At 48.0% G+C, this 20,614-nt stretch overlaps 1 protein-coding gene across 1 annotated transcript in view; it reads left to right on the top strand.

The window, feature by feature from the left end:
* LOC119445364 (ephexin-1) overlaps nucleotides 1-20,614 on the top strand; it is a 127,791-nt gene that overhangs the window by 85,740 nt on the left and 21,437 nt on the right. Inside the window, exons 9-11 of the mRNA XM_037709671.2 lie at nucleotides 8,735-9,171; nucleotides 9,988-10,067; nucleotides 17,634-17,738. Of these exons, the coding sequence (XP_037565599.1) occupies nucleotides 8,735-9,171; nucleotides 9,988-10,067; nucleotides 17,634-17,738 (622 nt within the window). The remainder of the gene's footprint in view (nucleotides 1-8,734; nucleotides 9,172-9,987; nucleotides 10,068-17,633; nucleotides 17,739-20,614) is intronic.

The raw sequence follows: 20,614 nt of genomic DNA, 5'->3' as shown, positions 1-20,614 counted from the left end.
GTGTCCACAAGCGTGAAAGTTGGTACACCATCAACAAACACGTCAATAACATTGGCCGGGGACAAGTGAGGACTTAGACAGGTGGACGATAGCGCAGCTCGTGCCTCAGAAGCTGCGGCAGTCAGTTTTTCGCCTCAAGAGCACTTGACCGGCGACACATAGGCGAAAGAGAACGGTGAGGGTGACCGACGAGAAACGAAAGGTCACCCTCATACAGGATTTAGAGGATTTTAACCAAGAAGAAGACTGGACGAAGGCCATCACAGACCCCAGACAAGACGTCCAGCTCCTGGCTGTCCAGAGAGCCCATCAACGAGTGGAGAGGCACGGCCTCTCTGTTCCGACGGGACTAGCTACCGGCTGGGTAGGGACCTACCTGGCAGGCCCCCCTGCCTAGCTTCTACTACAACTACTTCACAGAAGCACGCAATGTGTATGTCTTTTGACTTAATACACCCGTTATATAAATTTTTAAAGCACAGAGTACACATGTTTGTCCCACCTAATAGTGCTTGTGAAATGTGCTCCCAACACCTTTAGTGTGTCCACAACTTCTATATTTGTGGATTTGTGGAAGGTCATCAGAAGTCGGCTGACGATCGCGGGCGTATGCTTCAGGTTCTCGTTCTGGCTGTGTGCGATGAGGAGGTCGGGAGGAGTAAGCCGAATATCTCAGTGCACTCGGGGTTGCCGCGAAACGCCGGCGACAGAAGCGGGCAACTTGACCCGGAATTCCGCAAGCGTAGTAGATCGGTAGATTGTCTGCAGTGCGCCAAGGATTTGCGTACTGCGGCTGTACCCCGAAAAGCGGCGTCAGTGGCGGTTGAACTAGTGGTTGAGGGGTCAATACCGACAGCGGACGTGGCTTCATGACGGCATCCACATACGTCAGTGGCGCAGCGACAGGAGTCGGCGGAGAGGCAGACGATACGACAAATAATAGCGGCGCGGCAACAGGAGTCAGTTGGCAGGCAGACGGCAAAGCCTCGGTGACCTGCTCCTGTATCACCTGTCAAATGGTAGGAGTCAGGTAGTGCGTAGGCGCTGGCGTGGCCGGGGAGAACGAACGCTGTCGAGCAACTTCCTCGTGCACAAGCTCCTTGATCTGGAACAGGAGCGTCGTGTGGTCGCCGCCGATGGTCATCATGGCGAGGGAACCGTCTGTTGACGTCTGCCGCCGAGCTAAGACGCGTTGCTTACGTAGTTCGTCGAAGCTCTGGCACAGGCTCACGAGTTCAGACTTGGTGCGCGGGTCCTTAGCCAGCAACATCTGAAAGGCGTCGTCTATGCCTTTTATGATGTGCTTGATCCTGTCTTGCTCAGTCATGGAAGGATTCACGCGCTTGCACAAGTCAATGACGTCTTCGATATAGCTTGTGAAGTTTTCGCCCTGCTGCTGCGCCCGTCCGCATAGACGCTGTTCATCACGAAGCTTGCGCACTGCGGGGCGACCGAACACTTCCGCGAACCTCGTCTTGAAAATAGTCCAAGTGGCGAAGTCCGACTCATGGTTGCGAAACCAGAGGTTCGTGACATCTGTTAGGTAGAACAGGACGTTGCGAAGTTTTGTAGCGTCGTCCCACTTGTTGTGCGCTCCATATCAAGGAACGTAACGCACCTTGAATGAATGAATGAATGAATGAATGAACTTTATTTTCTCGTTCAAACGAGGGGAGACTGGGACTAAAGGCACAGAGGCCTTCACCTTCGGACGGTGAAGTATTTATTAGAGTGTCAGAAAAAGATAGCGAAAATGCGTTGTTAAAGGCCGTTGAGCAAAGCTCACGGGGGACAGGAAATCCAGCGTCAGTTTTCAGAACAATTTCTTTAGGTTTGCGTATGTTGATAATGTTCCAAAACTTCTTAGGATTAGTTGTGAGCAGATATGGTAGTGTTTCAGAAAAAAAGTAATTCTTGGCTGAGCGGATGGCCATTTTATATTCAGATGCAATAGCTACGTAGGCAGCTTTTGCTTTGGTTTCCCCAGTCAGCTTGAAGCGTCGAAAAATGTGTTTTTTCTTGTTAAGAAGCCGTTTTAAACTGAAGTTAAACCAAGGAGCCCGATTGCATGGAGATAATAAGCGAGACGGAATGTATTTTTCAATTAGTGTTTCAACCTTGTTTTTGAAAAGGAGCCAGTTTTCTGCGATAGACCTTTCCCAGAACTGTGGAAAAAAGAAATCTGCAAAACTTTCCAACTCGTTATTGATTGAGGAAAAATCTGCTCTACTGTAGTCACGAATTTTCTTACAGTATTTTAGACGCTGGGGCGAGTGTAGGGGGATTGCAAAATGAATCACGGAATGATTGCTTAAACCAGGTATAATTGATAATGAAGAAATTGAATCAGGAGATGTGGTCAAGACGAGGTCAAGGATGTTGGCATAAATTGCAGTGACACGGGTAGGCTCTTTAACAAGCTGGGTGAGGCCAAAGGTCGAACATATATCAAGAAAGGATGAACATTGGGATGAGGATAGAGTCACTGGTGGGAAGTCAACAGCTCAGTCAATGCCGAGGAAATTGAAATCACCGAGCAAGAATATTGGTGCTTTTGGATATTCAACAACGATTTGGTCAAGACAGTCAAATAGTTCATTGCAAAATGTGGATGTACTATCGGGTGGTCGATATCAAGCGGCAAATATCACATCTTGGTTATTATGTGAATACAACAGCACAAAAATTCAATCTGTGAAGGCACGTGTATATGAAAAGAGGTGATATCAGATCACACAGCGATCAAGATCAAACCGCCACATCGTCCTATTCGGTCATTTCTATATATTGTAAGCCTTACTGCAGGCGAAAAGTTCAAAATTTTCAATTTTATCTGAAAGCCAGGTCTCGACTAAAACAACAATATCTGCATTACACGTGTCGATCAGCGCAGACAGGGCATCGCGCTTATTCGTGATGGAGCGGATGTTAGTGAACAGCACAGAGTAATCGTTGTCATGCTTATTCTGTACGGCCGCGCGATGCTAACTCGAAGCAGGGGATCGGGCATTCGCAGGGAAATTTATTGTGCTGTTGCCTACATTACAGCTGGCAGTAGCAATACTGTTCTGCTGAAGTTCATAAACAGTATCGGTTTGAGAGCAATACACGTAGCACGTCTTGTTGATGAACAATTTGTTGTACCTTAGATGATACAATTTTTCGGAAGACTTCCCAAATGCAATTAACTTATTCCTAGTCATTCTAGTTGCCCGACAGAAGTCTTCCTTAATGGATACCCCAGATCCTTTCAGTTTCTTCTTTTGTGTTAGTATGTTTTCCTTTACTTTAAATGATGCCAGTTTCACTACCACTGGTCGACATTTGTTTTTTACAAAGGCGCCTAAGCGATGTACACGCTCAATTCTCTCTTCGGGTAATTGCAGCGCAAAAAAATTGCACAAGAATTGAACGAACTTTTTTTTCTGTTTCCGTCCAAGTTTCCGAGGCACCATCGGCGATACCATAAAAAATCAAGTTATCTCTCCTTGACCTATCCACGAAATCGTCCAGATGAGATTGCACCGATGCACTCTCACTTTTCATGGCCTCGGTAATGATGCCTCGGATATGAGCAGGTTCCTGCTGAGTTTCAAGTGAAGCAACTTTGTCCTCTACAGATGCTAATCTGGCATTCATGCTTGTAACACGCTCCTCAAGTACTTTTTGGTTGGCTTTCACTTCATTAAGACTTGAGATTAGCTCGGCATGACGCACATCCATTTTAGTAACAAGAGAGCTAATGGCCTCAGAACCAGGTTAGTGCTGCAACTGGGATCAGGGCCAGGGTTAAGCTCAATGTCTCCGGACATCACAAGAAACTTTGTAACATGTACACAGTCGGTAAATAAACACCACAAAATGTCCGGGCATGGGACGAGCAGCAAAGCGCGATTGCTAGAGCGCTTACAGTAAAGGGAAGTCGAGTTACCAACCTGCTTGTAAAAGAAGAACGGTCTCAGCAAGGACTGCGCCATTGCTGCCATTCCATGCCCACTGACGATGGTCGTCATCGTTGGCCTGTTTATATGCGCAGCACAGGGTGACGCATGCGTTGATGCCGTTGGTTTGATGAAAGGATTCGGTGCGATGATTCTGCTGACATTTCCGTCGTGCGCAGACGAAGAAGGAAACAGCAAACCACCGCTTGATACAAACTCCAGGTTTTCAGCAAGGTAGGGCGCAGTACAGGATCCGTTGGATGGGTTCCAGGCGAGAACGGTTTCTTGCCACATCGACGATATCTTCACATCAACCCGCCGTGGTTGCTTAGTAGCTATGGTGTTGGACTGCTAAGCACAAGGTCGTGGGATCAAAATGCGGCCACGGCGGCCACATTTCGATGGGGCAAAATGAAAAACACCCGTGTGCTTAGGTTTAGGTGCATGTTAAAGTCCAAGTTAATCTGGAGTACCCCACTATGGCGTGTGTTATAATCAGATGGTGATCTTGGCACGTAATACCCCATAATTTGACTAAAATCTTCACACCGGTGGTACGAATTAAGCGAAGCCAGCTACACTTCAGTGTTCACTCTGTTTCCGCAGCTGATAGCATTGCCCGCACTGGGACGACGCTATCACGAAAAGTGCTGGCAACGGGGAGCGCATGCTTCGTCTGCCTCTCACTTCAACGGGTCTCTGAAACTCGAGATTACCCAACCTCCAATACTAAACATGCGGGAAGACAGCTTACATGATGCCACGCTGTCTCGGCATGCCCACTCTTTGCCTCTAAAGCAGAGTGCGAGGCTGCGTGTGTGCTGTTGTGAAGTTCGAGGTCCGAGCGGCCACGAAGGTTCCATGGATGGTGCCGTGCCAGGTGCCGGGAGAAGGAGAAGTCCAGTGAGATCAGAAAACGGTTTTTACAGTGGAATCTCGATGATACGATCACGGCTAATACGAATTTCCGGATGATACGAATTTTTCTGTGGTCCCGGCTGAGCCCCATTACTTTGCAACGTGCTAGAGAACGGTTTTACAAATCGATTTTCGACCCGCGTCGGTTGATACGAATAAACGCCGCCCCACCGACGGCCGCGAAAAAGAACAGCGCGCAGTCACGCGCTTTCTCCCTTTCTCTTTTGGTGCAGAGGCGTGGATGCGGCTTCAGACAGCGCGGAGGCCGCGACTGGGCGCGAAGAGTTTGACGCTGTGGCGATTTTCTTGCTTTTGCGCGCGTCCGCCGCAGCGAGCGAAGGTTCGTGCGGTCTATTGCTTCAACGGAAACTGAGCGGCGTAAGCACAGCGCATACAAAGGTCAGAGCCGTGTGGAGATCGCTTTCAAGATACGGTGCGCGCGACAACCCCGACAGCCGGCACAGGCGCAAAGTACAAGAACGCATTTGTTGGCAGAGTAGAAGCCGCCCTCCCCTCCCCCCCTTCCCGCTTTGCTCCTTTCGGTGGGAGATTGCGTCGCCAGTTACCCTTGCGCCCGGTTGCAAGATACGCATTTGGTGCCCCGCAGCACAGCGTCGCCCCCCCCCCTCTTTCCCATACCCCCCGGCCTTTCTGCCTTTCGTGCGACGAAAGCAGGGCCGGGCTCGACTGGCGCGCCCGGCCGTGACGGAAGTCGTGTGTTTGCTCTCCGCTGTGTGTTCGCTCTCCGTGCACGAAGGCACGCGTCCCCCGCACGAAAGGCGCGCTTTCACTCGCACATACGGCGCGCAGTGACGATTTTATCGCCCTTGGACTCATGCTCCAAGTCTCATGCTCCTCCTCCGCATCGCCTTCGTTGATCTCCTCTCCCGTTGGTGGGCGCACCTCGTTGAGAAGCGTGCTCGCTACCGCCTTTGTCGGCGAGATTGTCCAGTGGAAGCCGCATTATAACCGGTATTTCGTCTCACGCGGCTGCACTGTAAGTGGTATGCGTATACATGGAGTTCTATGGGAGGGTAAACGGGAGTCTGAAAAGGCCACGTTGTAGCCAGTTCTGCACTATAAACAGTTTCGTTATAAGTGATCTATACTCTAAATGCTTTACGTGCGCATGCCTGAGTGAGTTCACCTCCGACTCTTTAATTTAGCTAGTTTTAATTGTGTTTCGATGATACGAATTTCGGCTAATACAAATATTTTTCGTGACCCCGTGAGATTCGTATCATCAAGATTTCACTGTATATGCAAATTTACATGTGGTATTTTACAAGAATGGCTCCATGATATTGGAGCCGTCTGCATGCTAACATCTTTGCATGTTCTAGCGTTTACATTGTGAGGAGCACTTCCCTCTGCAAGTGTACTTTAATGCCCGCAGCAATAAATGTTGTTGAGTTGACTCGCTTGTTGCCTTATTCGCCCGAACCTACGTAGCTGCGATTGCACGCGCTACGGGTTGGGGAATACTCCCACAACATATCCGAGCGTCTTCACAACACTCAAGTCCTGCTGTTTTATCCCTTTTGTTTCCCTCTTTCACTCGACGAGGGAATACACTTTAGTTCTTTAGCAAATGACAATCTTTGATCAGTTCGTAAACTCCCGCGCATGATGTGGCATCGTTTCCCACCGGGCTTCGCCTCCAATCTTGCCCGATCGCCCCCACACACAGGCAACAGTTGACACCTTTGGAACCAAACGTTGATGTCGGTCCCACGGGAATGCTTGCCGCTGGCCCCTTGCAAGAATTAGTCGCCTCTCCATGGCGGTCAGTTCGCGGAAGCCACCATTTCCAGGGAGGGCGGTGGCTGTTGTCTCGGAAGGGGCTCCAGGTTGGCGCGTCACAGTCCGTTGTGGTTTTCGTCGTAGTCCGGGCGGGCACTGGTGCTTCACGGAAACGCACCAAGGTTGCACCAAGGTGAAGGTGGTGAAGTTGCCATTTCAGCTACGTACGAGGCCGAGGACCCATTGCAGCCTGGGGACTAATTGCTCATCCATCAGTTCCAGGTGATGGTGTCACTCCTCGGCGGCGAGAAATGAAAAGCGTGAAGAGCACTTGATAGCTTCCCATCTGTCGATGAGGCCTCCTTTGTCCCGAACGATCGCCAGACACAACAATGCTCAGCCGCGCTAACAGCCATGTGCAGGTGCGGCCAAGACACGTGCCAAAAATCAAGGCGCGCGACAACTTAACCCCCCCCCCCCCCCCCCTCGACTACCCCCTCGTGCATGCTTCATCGCATCATGTAACTCTCGCCAAGAAAGTTTGGACGATGGCGGGGCTACCGTAGCCTCCGTGTGACGCCCCAGGAGCATAGGCCAGCCACCTGTTTCACAAGGCACCAGCGGCATGGGCTAGAGCGCAACTCTCGGTGTGATGCCAGACTCCGAGACCACGACACCCCAACACCTACAATGCCCTCAAATTTTAGAAATTGTGAAATTCACTCAAAAGGATTTTGATCACCCAAAAGTTGCAGTCTTTCTTAGGTGGGCAAATTTTTGATGCGAGAGTGTCAGGTGGCCGATTAAGCAAAAAAAGCCGGCATCTGTCATCTATAGCAGCAAAAGAGCACTTGCATACACTCGCATTGCCATTGGCTGCAATGCTACATCGCACTTGGACGAAGCAGAGCAGGCAAAAGGGTGTACCTGCTGCAGCACACCAGGTGTTTCTTGAGGGCACCGCTATGGTACATTACTTGCAGCAGAAAACTTGAAGGACATTCACATTCACAACTCTTGAGAAGTGCTTAGGTGTCCTTGGATTTTTTTTATTGTATTTATGGACAAGCATTTATGGAAATTTTGATGAAGATTGGCAATTATTTTTTTTGTTTTTTATGGTGCTTGAAAAAGCCAAGCTTTGCAAGCCTAAAATTTGTGGTCTCTTTACACATTAATTTGCAAATAACTGCCAAGCCTATACTAATAAACTTTTTCTATAGTGAGCACGGTTATGTGAGAAAACACTAAAATTTCTAGTATTATTGTGTGCGAGTGCAGGCGGTCTTATTAAGCCGTTCAGCATTGCCCGATTAGGACAAACTTTGCCAAACTCAATGTTGTCACATTTTTCTTTTCTATTTTGGGTCGCAAGGATCTGAGCTTGCATGTACATTTAGGAAAAGTGATGTTCAATTACCACAATAAATCTTACTCGATACACTGTTTTAGTTCTTGGGATTTACGAGCCTTCAAAATTTTCTAATCTCAACAAAGGAACCGATCACTTTCATCTACGTGCCATTTTATTGCAGAAGAGGTAAGCAGTATTTAAAAGAACCAAAGTGGATTCCTTTCACCAGACCCATTTTTGCAGCTCATATAAAAATTTTGCTCGAAACAAATTATAGTACAAAGAACAGTCATCGGACCACCTGGTTCATTCTTATTAGAACACACCCAATAATAAACTACATTGTACTCGCAGATGCTTTTTTGAGTTTTATTTTAATGTGTTTGACTTAAGTATTGTATGTAATGCATCCTGTAAAACAGTGTGAAAAATGAAAGTAGACAGGAAGGGGCAGGGAACTAACGCGTAGCCCATCAGATATGAACTACAATCTCATAACTAGGCCAGCATGTACGGTGAAAAAATTGTTGAACGTACAAGGATTTTTTTCCGTGCTCCTGCCACTTGCTTGCTGTTACACATAAATTAGCTTTTGATAGAACTCTGAAGTAATGAGATTATGTGAGTGATTGGATGTTATCTAAATGACGTAAAAAGTGTCCATCCTTAGCTTCTTTTCAGTGAAACACAAAGGATACCATAACTAGAGACCAACTTCAGTTTATCTACTTTCTTTTTTCCGTCACACGGTATGAACATGAACTGTTTCCTGCCGCAGGTTGTAGCTGACTGTAACGAGGGTGCCCGCAAGATGGCGCGCATGGAGGAGATGCTGCACGTTTCACGCACGCTCGAGTTTCGCGAGTGCCGCGCGGTGCCCCTCATCTCGTCCAGCCGCTGGCTGGTGAAGCGGGGCCCACTGGTGCGGGTGTCACTGGACAGCCGGAGGCGCACCTGGGGCCGCCTGGTGCAGTGCGCGCGCACTTCGCTTCACTTGTTCCTCTTCACCGACCTGCTGCTGGTGACCAAGCGCAAGGGGGACGACTACTACGCCGTACTGGACCACTGCCCGCGCAACATGCTGCAGGCATGCGCGGAGGCCCCAGCTACGCTGCCGCCGCGCTTGCCCGACTGCTGTCGCCACCTGTTCCAGCTCACCCTGCTGCAGAACAGCGCCGGACGCACAGTCGAGATGCTGCTGGCCGCCGAGTCCGAGTGAGCCTCGTTACTTGACCTACACTAGGTGGCACACAACTGGGAACTGGTATTGGGGGACACTTCCAGCGCTTTTGGAAAAGAACATGGTGCTGGGCGCTCTTCTTATCCCGTTTCCAAACTCAACTGCTCTGTAGTGGTATTCTCTAAGAGTCCACCTAGTGGACTGCCCAGTTCGGCCGCTGTTGATTGGCTGAAGCTGCACGGTTGAGGAGGAGACAGGTGCCCCAGCCAGTCTCCTTCATGTTCGTACAGCTGCAGCCAATCAGCGAAAGGGACAGTCCACTAGGTGGACTCTTGCAGGACACCCTCCCTGCTTATTTCTCTTGATCGACAATGGAATGCTTTTGTAGCCATAAGCCCTTTTCTTGCCTTGGAAATGAGGCACTTGGCCAGGTTCAGGTTAAGGTCGCACTGGTTGCCAGCTGACACTGTGCATTTTTTCATACGATATCGGATTGGTAGGTGCCATCTTGGAACATACCAGATGGATAGCATGCTAATGGACGAGCAAATTGTTAGGCACCCAAACACGTAACGAGGGTGCTGATGTCTGTGAGTGTCCCAAGTCATGCCCTCAAATACATTGTAAATACCGGGGGGGGGGGGGGGGTTCTTTTTTTGACTATACACTTTTTTTAAAAACTTACCATGGCAAATAGTACAATTCTAGTTCTTGAGCTGGATTAAGCGAGGAGGCAGATAATACTTGCTCAAAAAATTACATGATTGTAATAGTAATACTTGATTGGCAGATATTACTTGATTGTAACAATGTTGGATGAAGAGCAACTGAGCAATGTTATTTCTTTGCAGGAGCGACAAGACTCGGTGGATGGACGTGTTGACGCCCATGGTGTCCAGTGACCCTGACGAACGCATCTACGAAGAGTGGGGTCAGTCGTGGGTGCAGGGGGGCCCACCCCGTATTTTTGCCAGGTCGGGGCAGAGTTAAAATCTATGCCAGTGTGCACAAATGTATCTCAACAAGTCGACTAAAAAAAGAGAGACATGTGATTGGAATCAACGTACACAGAGCAGAGACCATGTTGTCTTTCCTTCAGCTTTGACGGTCCGCCAGCACTGTTTACATCTGGTGTAACTAACATGGTGTTTACATCTGCGTGCACTAACATAAGCGCTTATGTTTTAATAAAACATTCTTGCATAATAAGACAGAAAATACAGTGGAACCTTGTTGATACGATTCTGCGTAATATGTTTTTCGGGATCATACATTTTTTTTTTCTTTTCCCGGTCAACCCCTAGAAGAGCAATGTATTTTCATGCGGTTGATACGATCTCGTTTTCGCCAGAAATTGGATGATACGACTGTAAACTAGTATTCATGTATACTAGATTAAATTACATTCCAACAACACACGAGCAACATGTTAAGGGCCGGCGACACTGGCGGAAAAGAGTGCGCCGGCATCGCCAGAACGTGCGCCACGAAAGCTGCAGCGATTTCGTGCCGTGGGAGGGATCGGTCCTGGACCGATTTAAACTGGCGCACGCCCCGGCGGCAAACGAGCCACGAGCGAAGCAGACCAAGAAGAGCTGCCCCTTAAGTGACATACTCGTGGGAAACTGGTGTCATGTGGACCCGCCAGACCCCTATTTTCGCACTTGTAGTATCGTCTGCTCACATCAGATTTCGCTCGCGCTTGTTTTGGTTGACTTACCCACCCGGTGGCGCTGATAGCGCTTGCGATTCCCGCGCGCCGCCCGCAGAAGGAAAGTTTCCCCTCTCCCAACTCTCCCTGGCACGCATGCGCTTGACGCGACGTTCGCTGCCCATGCGGCGGTTATGGGACCCGAGGATTCCCACATCCCTCCACCCTTAAATATTGCCCTACGGTGGAGAAATCGCTGGAACGACGGCATTGACAAAGTATCGGGGCAGATGCGATGGTAAACTCCGGCAGGAAATGTCCGAATCCACGTTGATAGGCAGCACAGTCCTGTGTGGCGGCCGCCCACATGTGGCAGCCGTCACCGTGGTTGACGATGACGGGGGCTGAAGATGGCTTGCCCTCAAGATGCGCGCCGCAATGTCCTCCCGGGAACAGCGGGTCAGGACTTTCTCGAAGCGGCGCGCGCGCCGGCTCGATGAACCTCGCACCGACGCATCCTCGTGGGAGTGTATAATGGTGGGCCTCCCTCATTGTGGCTGCCATGTGCTGCTGCATCGGACCGCGAACAGGGAGGGGCCGAGACAGCAGGCAGGGACGTGGACCATGGCAGCAATAGCAAGTCGAGGCGGCTTCACTCGTTCTGCAAAGTCGCTGAAATGCACTCCACAAACACTTAGAATTAAGGCAGTAGAGGCCGCCGCAGCGTCGGCCGTCTGACACGATGCTGAACCACCCGTCTACCGCATAGCTTTATGTGGCAACGAGAAAAAAACAATCCAGTTCGTTTGAATGAAGTTATTCGCTTCGACCGAATTTTTCCGGTACGATTCAGCGCGAAAGTGGGCGATGCTCGTATGAACAAAGCGCTCTCTGGTCCCCCGAGATTTCGGTTATTCCGCCCGCAAAATATTGAGTTCATCTGAACAAAATAAGCTTTCTATTTCGAACGAGGTTTCTCCGCTCGGGCGAGTATAGTAGAACTAGCGAATCCGGTTGCACCCGCTAAATGTCACGGCATGGTCGTCTTCGAACATGCGACCGGCAGCTCCGCAGAGCCTTAGGCCTAATCGCGTCCATGACGGATACCAATGCCACAAAAGACCCATAAAGGGTTCCAATGAGCCGCCGCGAGGAGATGCAGGCCTAGCTAAGCGGTCCCCGCTCGCTGCTGAACACGCAGCTTTCGAGCCGACTCCTGGGACTGCGCCCCGCTGACGTCCTAGCCAGCCTTTCCGGCGCCTGGTTCCCAGAGCCAAAGATACAGAAAGGAGGCTATTTACATATGTACAGGGAAAATCGACCACCGCGTCGGCTGCTGCACTCACTCGCTTCGGGCGTACTCTTAAAACTTGCTGCAAATCTCGGCGTCTACACGAGTTCGGCGACACTGGCGCAGCGTTAACTCGCCCTCAAGAAAGCACACACAGATCTAGCTAGCAATCACGCCTTCGGCTGAGGTCTAACGCTGGTCCGGACAAAGCCTTCAGGCTTCCTCGCATCCGGACCGATCGTCGTCCCGTTTTCCAAGAGCTTGCCCCACGTTGGGAACGCCAAAATGTCGCGATATGGGGGGACGCCAACGGCCCTCTGCCTCGACACACCGAGCCCCGCGGTTGGCGCATGCCTGCGCATCAACCGCGGTCCGGTACAAGCTCGAGGAAACAATAGACGACAACCACGTGTACACTCGGAAAGCATTTATTACGACTGCAACTAACACTTCGAGCAGGCCAGCTAGCTATAGTTGACATCGCTGAGGGTTCCCTCGAAGAGAATAATACACTAGGTAAAGAAGGGCATCCGACTTACCAACTGGGGAATACGGGGGGGCCGCGGCGTTTGCCGCGGCAAGAACGTGGTTGACTAACCACGTGCGGGAATACGGGAGCGGCGGCGGAGACTTCCGCCGTCGCCGCTTGCTGGAGACCAAAAAGTGCCGGGCGATATCAGCGGGATCTCACGTGACCCACCCGGTGGCGCTGATAGCGCTTGCGATTCCCGCGCGCCGCCCGCAGAAGGAAAGTTTCCCCTCTCCCAACTCTCCCTGGCACGCATGCGCTTGACGCGACGTTTCATGCGAGGTATTCATGCGGTCCCGTGGCTGAATGAGGCGCCTGCCCTCGTCCGCCAGTCGTATCGCTCGTTGTGCCATGCTGCTCTACAGTGTTCCTTTGTTTCGGAATTCTTGGCCTCGTGATGCTGTGACCTCCGTGGCTATGTCAAGGAAACGCAAGGTGCTGACTTTGAAACAAAAACTCTATATCATCCGCAAGTTCGAAGAAACCCAAAGAAGAAGCATGTGGATCTGGCAGGTGAACTTAGTTTGCCAGTTTCAACACTGAATACTGTCATTGGCAAGCGTGAATTGATTCGTGAAGAGATCGGCAAGCGTGAACAGTTGAGTGAGAAAATGACGGCTTCGTTTTTTAACTTTCAAAATAACTTGTTTACAGAGCTTGAAATAAAAAAGAACAGCGATAACTGACAAGCTATATTAAAGTTACTCAATAAAAGTCTGTTGGCTGCGGTTCGTGTGATGTTGACTGATGCTGCTCCGCATAACGCATGTGTTATGGGTAGCAGTATTACTCGATGCCATGGGAAGCTTTGCTAGCCAGTTTGTCGCCAAGTGAGCCTGTTTTCTTGCGTTTTGAGGCTTGCTTTGGATGATACGATTTTTGGATGCTACGTCTTATTTTCTGGTTCCCGCGAAGATCGTATCGACGAGTTTCCACTGTACATAATTTTACTTACTTTTTTGTCAACTACAGTGAAATCCTCATAATTTGAAATTTTTTAATTCTAATTTATGGATAATTCAAACTGATCAATTAGTCCCGACAGAGTGGTATGCATTTGAATAGGGGAAAAGTTCGGCGAATTCAAACTTCTAGAACCACACAACGGTTATTTCGAACAAAATTTGTCACTTTCACGGAGCACCTTTTGGGCAAACCGCAAGCCAACGGCCCAATTCCAATGCGTCACTAGCCGCATTACACTGACGCGCAATGCAGCAATTGAAACTTGTAACTTCCCGTGATACGTGAAGCCTACAGTGCCTGCACTGTAGCACTGACTTATACTGGTAATCAGGTGTTCTCGTGCAGAGCGTGCAAATGCAACAGCTAGCACGCGAGACCGTCACCGGAAACGCGCAACTCAGCAAAAATGTGAGAGAAAAGAAAGGAGGGAGTGGCCTGTGACGTGGGATAAAGTGCCGCATGTTGAGCGTTTAAGCATACTGTCATCACTTGGCCGTGCTTCAGTGGATGAGTACATTAATGATGTAGTGAAGAATTACCTCATTTATTTTTATTTGTACATACTGCGAATCCTTTTGGGCCAGGAGTGGGGACTCATAAATGAGGCAGTACAGCTAAACCTCGATATAATTAACTTCAATATAACGAAGTTCTCCTTGCAACAAAGTATTTGAAGTGGTTGTCACAATATTGAACAACATGTATTCTGAACCTCCATATAACGAAGTGTGTTTAAACACGCTTTCAGTATAACGAAATTTCACTGCCGCCGCGAAGGAATATAGCGACAGTAAATAGAAACTTCCGTGGACGCAGATGGTCAAATGGTTGAGTCACATGTAGCTGCTTGCAACCACAGCTCTTAAAGTGCCCCTCACCAGGTGTGGCCATTTTGAGCTGACAAGCGCAGTGCATACATTGCGCACTAACGATCGTGTCGCACCTTGGAAAGAGCTGAAATTTCAAACCAAATGCCGTTTGCCCTTCTCCTTGCGGGCGTCCCAACCAAAGTCGCAAGTGCGCTACGTACATCGCCATGCTGTGATGTCACTCTCAGTGACTTCGAGAATTATTCAAGGCAACACCAGTTATTTGTTTAATCTGTTGCTTCAATAGACGAGTTAACGTTTAGGGAAATAAAACATATAAACCAAATGTCTGCGTGTTTTTGTTTAACTTTGCACCGCAGCAGGAGAGATGTACTTCCATTTTGTCTGCTTGTTCTCACATCGGGCAGTCGTGCGCGCAGATAACGAAACTATGCCATTTTCTGCCATGTTCCAGCGTGCAATCGTGCTCTGCGATCTGCTTGTGTCTGCCTCAGTGTTCTTGTAGCACTGACTTGTACAGCCCATCAGGTGTTCTCCTGCAGAGCGTGCAAATGCAACAGCTCGCACGTGAGACTGTCATCGGTAGTGCACAACTAGGCAAAAATGTGAGAGAGAGAGAAAACTTTTTTTTAAAACGAGGTGGAGCCCGTGACGTATGCGTCATGCGATTTTCCGTCTCCGGCATGGAAGAACACAGGGAAGGAATTTCAATTGCAGACGGGGGAAAGTGGAGACAGCGTCTCTGTTGACAGTGAAGCTCGCCTCCTGAAATCATGGGTTCACGGCACTGAAATATTTTTATCTCGGTTATTAATGAAACAATTTTTTTAATTCTTGCGGTAGAACACTCCCAAGATGGCACATAACAACTTACAATATATCACCAAAATTTGCTATGTGACCTGGTGAGGCTCAGAACATAAATCGAGATAACCCCGCTGATGCAATGATTGCCTATCCTACTGGCTAAAACGAGCCCTCTTTTTATCATTAAACATGGATTTATATTTTTAATTCATCACTAAAAGGCGCAAAAAATGACCTGTAGTGCCCCACGCAGAAAAAACATGAAGATGCAGAAGTGACCTATCACGTGACCTTCTACTAGTGTATGCAGTTCCCGGTCTTTGTATAAGTATTGAAATGCAGTACACTTTATTCTATAAGTTCTTTTCTAACTTACAATGTGCAGATAAGCCTTCGTTTGTTGAGGGTTCGTTTTCAGTGAGTTGGCTTGGCTCATCTATCGACAAAATAATGATGCTAGGGGCCAGTCAGCCGTGACGTAGGCGTGTACTTATGGAAAAACGCAGTACGAATGGAAGAAAGGTCTGTAGAACAACGCAAGCTTATTATATTGGCTTTTTATTTTCAGAAGTTGTTGAAAAGGTCAACGTATAGGTGGTTAACCGCAGTTGCACTCATTCCTGTAAAAGCAGAACGATGGGTGGCCTTCAGAATTTGCGAGGCAGGCTATCAGAATTTGCGAGGCAGGCTATCTGTATAGCTCGCACTTCTCAACGTTGCTGGAGGAGGGACGGTTTCTTTTTTTAAAGGCTGCTCGCATCAAATCGAAAAATTCTGGTTACAAAATATCCACGTGCTTTTGGCAGTAACCGCTGCAGGTGTAAACACTACCGAGGGTGAGCTATCTGTTGCGCCATAAGAAACTGGGTCATTAAAGATCGGCCCTTTATGTTGCGCAATGTGCAACCGGTGGTGAGCAGCGAAGTGGAGTAGCGTGGTGTTCCATATAAAGTCCAGGTGTGGTAAGATCCTATCGCGCCCTACATGCTTTAGATGCGAGGGAAAGCGTGTGAGGGTGGGTCGAGAAGGATGGTAGCTTGATGAGCTCCGTCTTCCCGCCTGAGCAAGGAGAAAAGGACCGAGCTCACGGTAGTGCAACCAAGCTGTGCGATTGCAGGGGACAGTGAGGGCGGAAGGAAGCGTGACTGGCTTCGCTTTGTGCTGCCGATAAGAAGATATCGTTGACACGGAAGGAAACCTTATCTTTCATCACCTGCTGTTTTTTCTAATTCAAATTTGTTTGTTCTGATTGCCCGATAGTTTAGAAACTTTTGCAGCCCCTTCCATGTAAGAAAAATCCACCAGTGACTGTACTTAGCATAAAAGATTGAATTTCAGTGTAACAAAGTTTCAATATGACGAAGCAAGTAGACAATTTCACTGACTTTGTTATATCGAGGTTTAACTGTATATACAGATATGAGAGCAAAGAATGATTATACAGTATGGTGGGGTCATGTGAAGGGGTACTTAGCGCAGTCCTTGATTCAGGGCTGCCTATCTGTTTTTTTTTTTTTTTAATTTATAATGCTCTATTTATTGTAGCTTCAGTTTACCAATTAAAAATGTAACATTTTATGTAATGGGAAGTGGCTTTATATTTACACATTGGTGGCTGCCATTCACCCATAAGTTTGCATTATTTTCTCACCTAAAGAAAAAGTCTATTCTTGGTTATAAATGACGCTTCGTAAAAATACTTTGAACATAATCTCTCCTCATTTCAGCTTTGTGTCCCTTAAAACATTTAACCCTAAAATTGTCAAATTATGAATTGACCTGTGATAAAATACTATAACTGAATGGAAGAATGTAGTTCTGGTTCAGTCAACTCTTGTACTCGCATAACATCTACAACTGGTATTCTTTTTTTTCTAATGTTAAGTGAAGGTGCAGACACTTAGACCTTTAAAAAAAGAAAGGCCAAGTACCACAGGGCCTTGAATGATTCACTTATTTCTACGAAATAAGTTTTGGTGCTTCAGAGCGGCATGTGTCATGATGTCACAATACACTGTCCCACTTTGTTCTTGCAATCGTTGCAGATGCATCCTCAAAAAACACTCGCAGCACTGCCATTTATTCATGCACGAGCAGCACCATCCTACCTTGTCTTATCGCTGCACAATATCAATAAATGTTTTTATGTGTCACGACATCGTGATAATGGTGATAACGCCAGGCCCGGCATTTCGACACCACCTTTAGTATCGAGCTAAAATATCTTGTATTTCCTTGCCAAGTGTATTATGTAGGGTGTGTTTCTAAAATTTCCGAATATGTGTCCCTAATATCTTAAGCACAATGAACCACCAGCTTGGCCAGGAGACAACCAGACTGAATAAAGAATTTTGGAGACGAATTTGTTCAAGTGCTTCCAGACACGGTGGAGGAGTGAATTGAGTCCGCGTTGGTTTCTGCAGACTGCCCGCAGGTGCAGTGCCGGCACGCGTACACGCCCCAGCAGCCGGACGAACTGGCCCTGGAGGAGGCCGACGTGGTCAACGTGTTCCGCAAGATGTCCGACGGTTAGTGTTGTTCATACACGTTGGTCACCGTGTACAGGCAGAGAAAAATGCCCAAGAGTGTGTGCAAGCGTCAGCTCTCCCGAAACAACAGAATCACGAGAGAATTCTCAAGTTGCCATGGTCTTAAAAGCATATGCAAAAAAGACGTGCATTTATCTTGAAAGAAGATGGAACAACCATATGCATTCTGCCACTGTGGAGGAACATTTCATGTGGCAATCAATGTCTTTTTTGCCCCTGCTTTTGAAATAATGCATTTTCCTCTTTGCAAGAATCCAGAGCCAAGCAGCTTTCTGTACGGCCATCACTACGAACAAAAAACAATGAAAGCGAGCTCCAATTCCACTTGGTTATGTTGTAAGGTAATTTGCAGCAGTTTTGATCATTGGTGATGTTTACGTCCCAGACCAGCGAATCTTAGCTATCGAAAAATGATATGGTTGCTGCCAAAAAGTACCAAAATTTGGCAAGAAATACAGAAAATTGTTTGATTACTCAAGATGACTGTTCATTAAAAAAACGTCGCAGTTTCACCCGAAAGGCGAAACATCAATTGCGATAGCAAATTAGTAGAGAGCTATACGGAGTAAGGATAGTAGTTTTATGAGCTGTTTAAATTTGGACATGCAGCAGCATCAGCAACGCGCAGAACTGTTGTCGACGCCGTCAGCGTTTTGCCCGCGTTCGCACCGAACGTGTGCGGCGTTGGTGACTGTTGCAGGTGCCTCTGGGGACGGCTCGAAGGTTTTCGACGAGATCAGAACGGGACACTCGTCAAGCAGCGTCGGAAGTCTTTATCAACTTCTCGCCTCGCAACGTTTTTGTATAAATATGCATTTGGTTTCGCAGCTAAACGTCGCCTCCCCTCCCTCCCTCTCGTCCCCCCACGGCCTTTCACGAGACGGAAGAAGTATCGTTTGCTCTCCGCCGTGTGTTTGCTCCCCGTGAAAGCGCACATCCCTCGCGCGCTTTCACTTGCACATGCAGCATATGACACGCGGCGACGATTTCATCGCCATTCGGCTCCATACGGAACCTCAGGGCGATGGCGACGCCGATGGCAGAAATCCGCTTGGAGTGTCCATATAATTGCTATCGCAATAAAACTTGCTGGCTCTTGCTCTTTAATTTCGGAATTTAGTTCTTTAAGGGGGGACATGGCAATGAAAACTTTTTTTTGTTATGTAATGGAATAAATTGGTGAAATTTGGCAGGCAGATGTGATTTGTTACTCTGATATCATAGCTGAAATCAGTTTTGTGCTATCTATTATAGTTTTTGACTTGCAGCAGTTGACAGCCTCTAATGGTCATCCCCAAATTAATTAATTAATTACACATAAGTTCGCCAAGATTTTCACAAAGCATGTTCACAAAGGCCCATTCTGTGCAATAAAGCTATTGGTTTATTTTTTAAATGCCGAAATGAGCACCAAATTGTTTTTTTAAACTTTACTTTTGAACTCTTACTAACGACCTCTGCAAAAAAAAAGCATTATCAAATTTTTGATATGAGGTGCAGATAAAAATTGACAGCTTTGTTGCACTCATGAATGTTTCAGGATCTAAGTGCAAAAGACAGAATGATTTTGTCTTCATTCGTTGTGAATTGGCACTGGATGACTGAAAGCAACTGCACAAAAAATGAATGCTAGGAAAACAAAGCTCAAAGCCCAATTTTTTTGCAATTCTTGATGACCGCACTCTAGGAAAGTCCTGTATTTTGTTATATTTCACTACGAGGTAACTGAAGGTCGGAGTAAAAAAATTAATTGGATAATAGAAAAGTTTGACCACTTCAATTGCCATGTCCCCCCTTAATGCTCTCGCTTTTTTAGCCCTTTTATTGGTAGCGCATTTTTCTCTATAGTACAAATGTGTCATTTCACGTCTTTCAGATGCGATTCTTTCCATTATTTCAACTACAGTAATCCCTTGTTATAACAAAGTCAGCAGGACGGCGAAAAAATTCGTTATAAGCGGTAAGTCGATATAAGCGACCACTGTAGAAAAGCTAAAGCAGTCAAGCTTTACTTGCACCACAACTGCGAGGAAGTCAAAATACAATGTATTGAGTGAAGCAAAACTTTATTCAAGTGCAAAAAAGGCAGTGAGCTTTGGCTGTTTCAAGTTCTTACCGGGTCCGAGCAACCCTGCTCTTATTTGACCAAGCATTGCACGAGGCCGTGGTCGCCACCCATGCATTCAACCTTATTTTGCAGCAGGCGTAGGTACTCCTGCGTCTGCACCATAGTTGGCACTTCACCTGGCTCTTCGTCCGCCGGCTCTTCGTCCTCGTCGGGGCCACCAACAGCATCAATCCGTCGCTGGGGTGACCACGGGAGCCGCAGCGTCAGCCAATGCGGATGTCTTGAAGTCGCCTCCTACCTCTTGGCCAGCAATTTTATGAACAGCCTCCTACAGATCGCTGCAAGTCCAGTCATCGTCAGGGTCGCTGACGACGGCGTGGGAAAAGCCGGCGTGCGCCATTTATCGCTGTAGACTACAAAAGCACTCGTGAGGCACACCTAACGAAGCACTCCGAATAACACACAATCACATGGCCTGCAGCACAGATCCGAATGCACGCACCGTTGGCGCCAATGTGACTGAACATGGCGGGCAACGTAGAAAGCAGAAGATTCAAAATGTCGTCAGGGCATCTAGCTTTCCTCGTCAGTGCCTTTCCTCGTCAGTGCGTGCCCGCACTGACCGCGCACTGACGAGACTGGTTAGACTGGCTTAGTAGGTGCATGTGAGGTGATGGCGACGGTTGCAATGGTGGGCTTGGCATTGGTTTCATGTGTAGCGGAAGAAAGGCGATGTGAGTCGTGGAGACGAAGAAGCAGCAACCACGGAAGGGCACCCGTTGATGGA

The sequence above is a fragment of the Dermacentor silvarum genome, chromosome 3, assembly GCF_013339745.2.
Source record: "Dermacentor silvarum isolate Dsil-2018 chromosome 3, BIME_Dsil_1.4, whole genome shotgun sequence".
Lineage (NCBI taxonomy): Eukaryota > Metazoa > Arthropoda > Arachnida > Ixodida > Ixodidae > Dermacentor > Dermacentor silvarum.
This window is presented reverse-complemented; position numbering and strand designations above follow the sequence as displayed.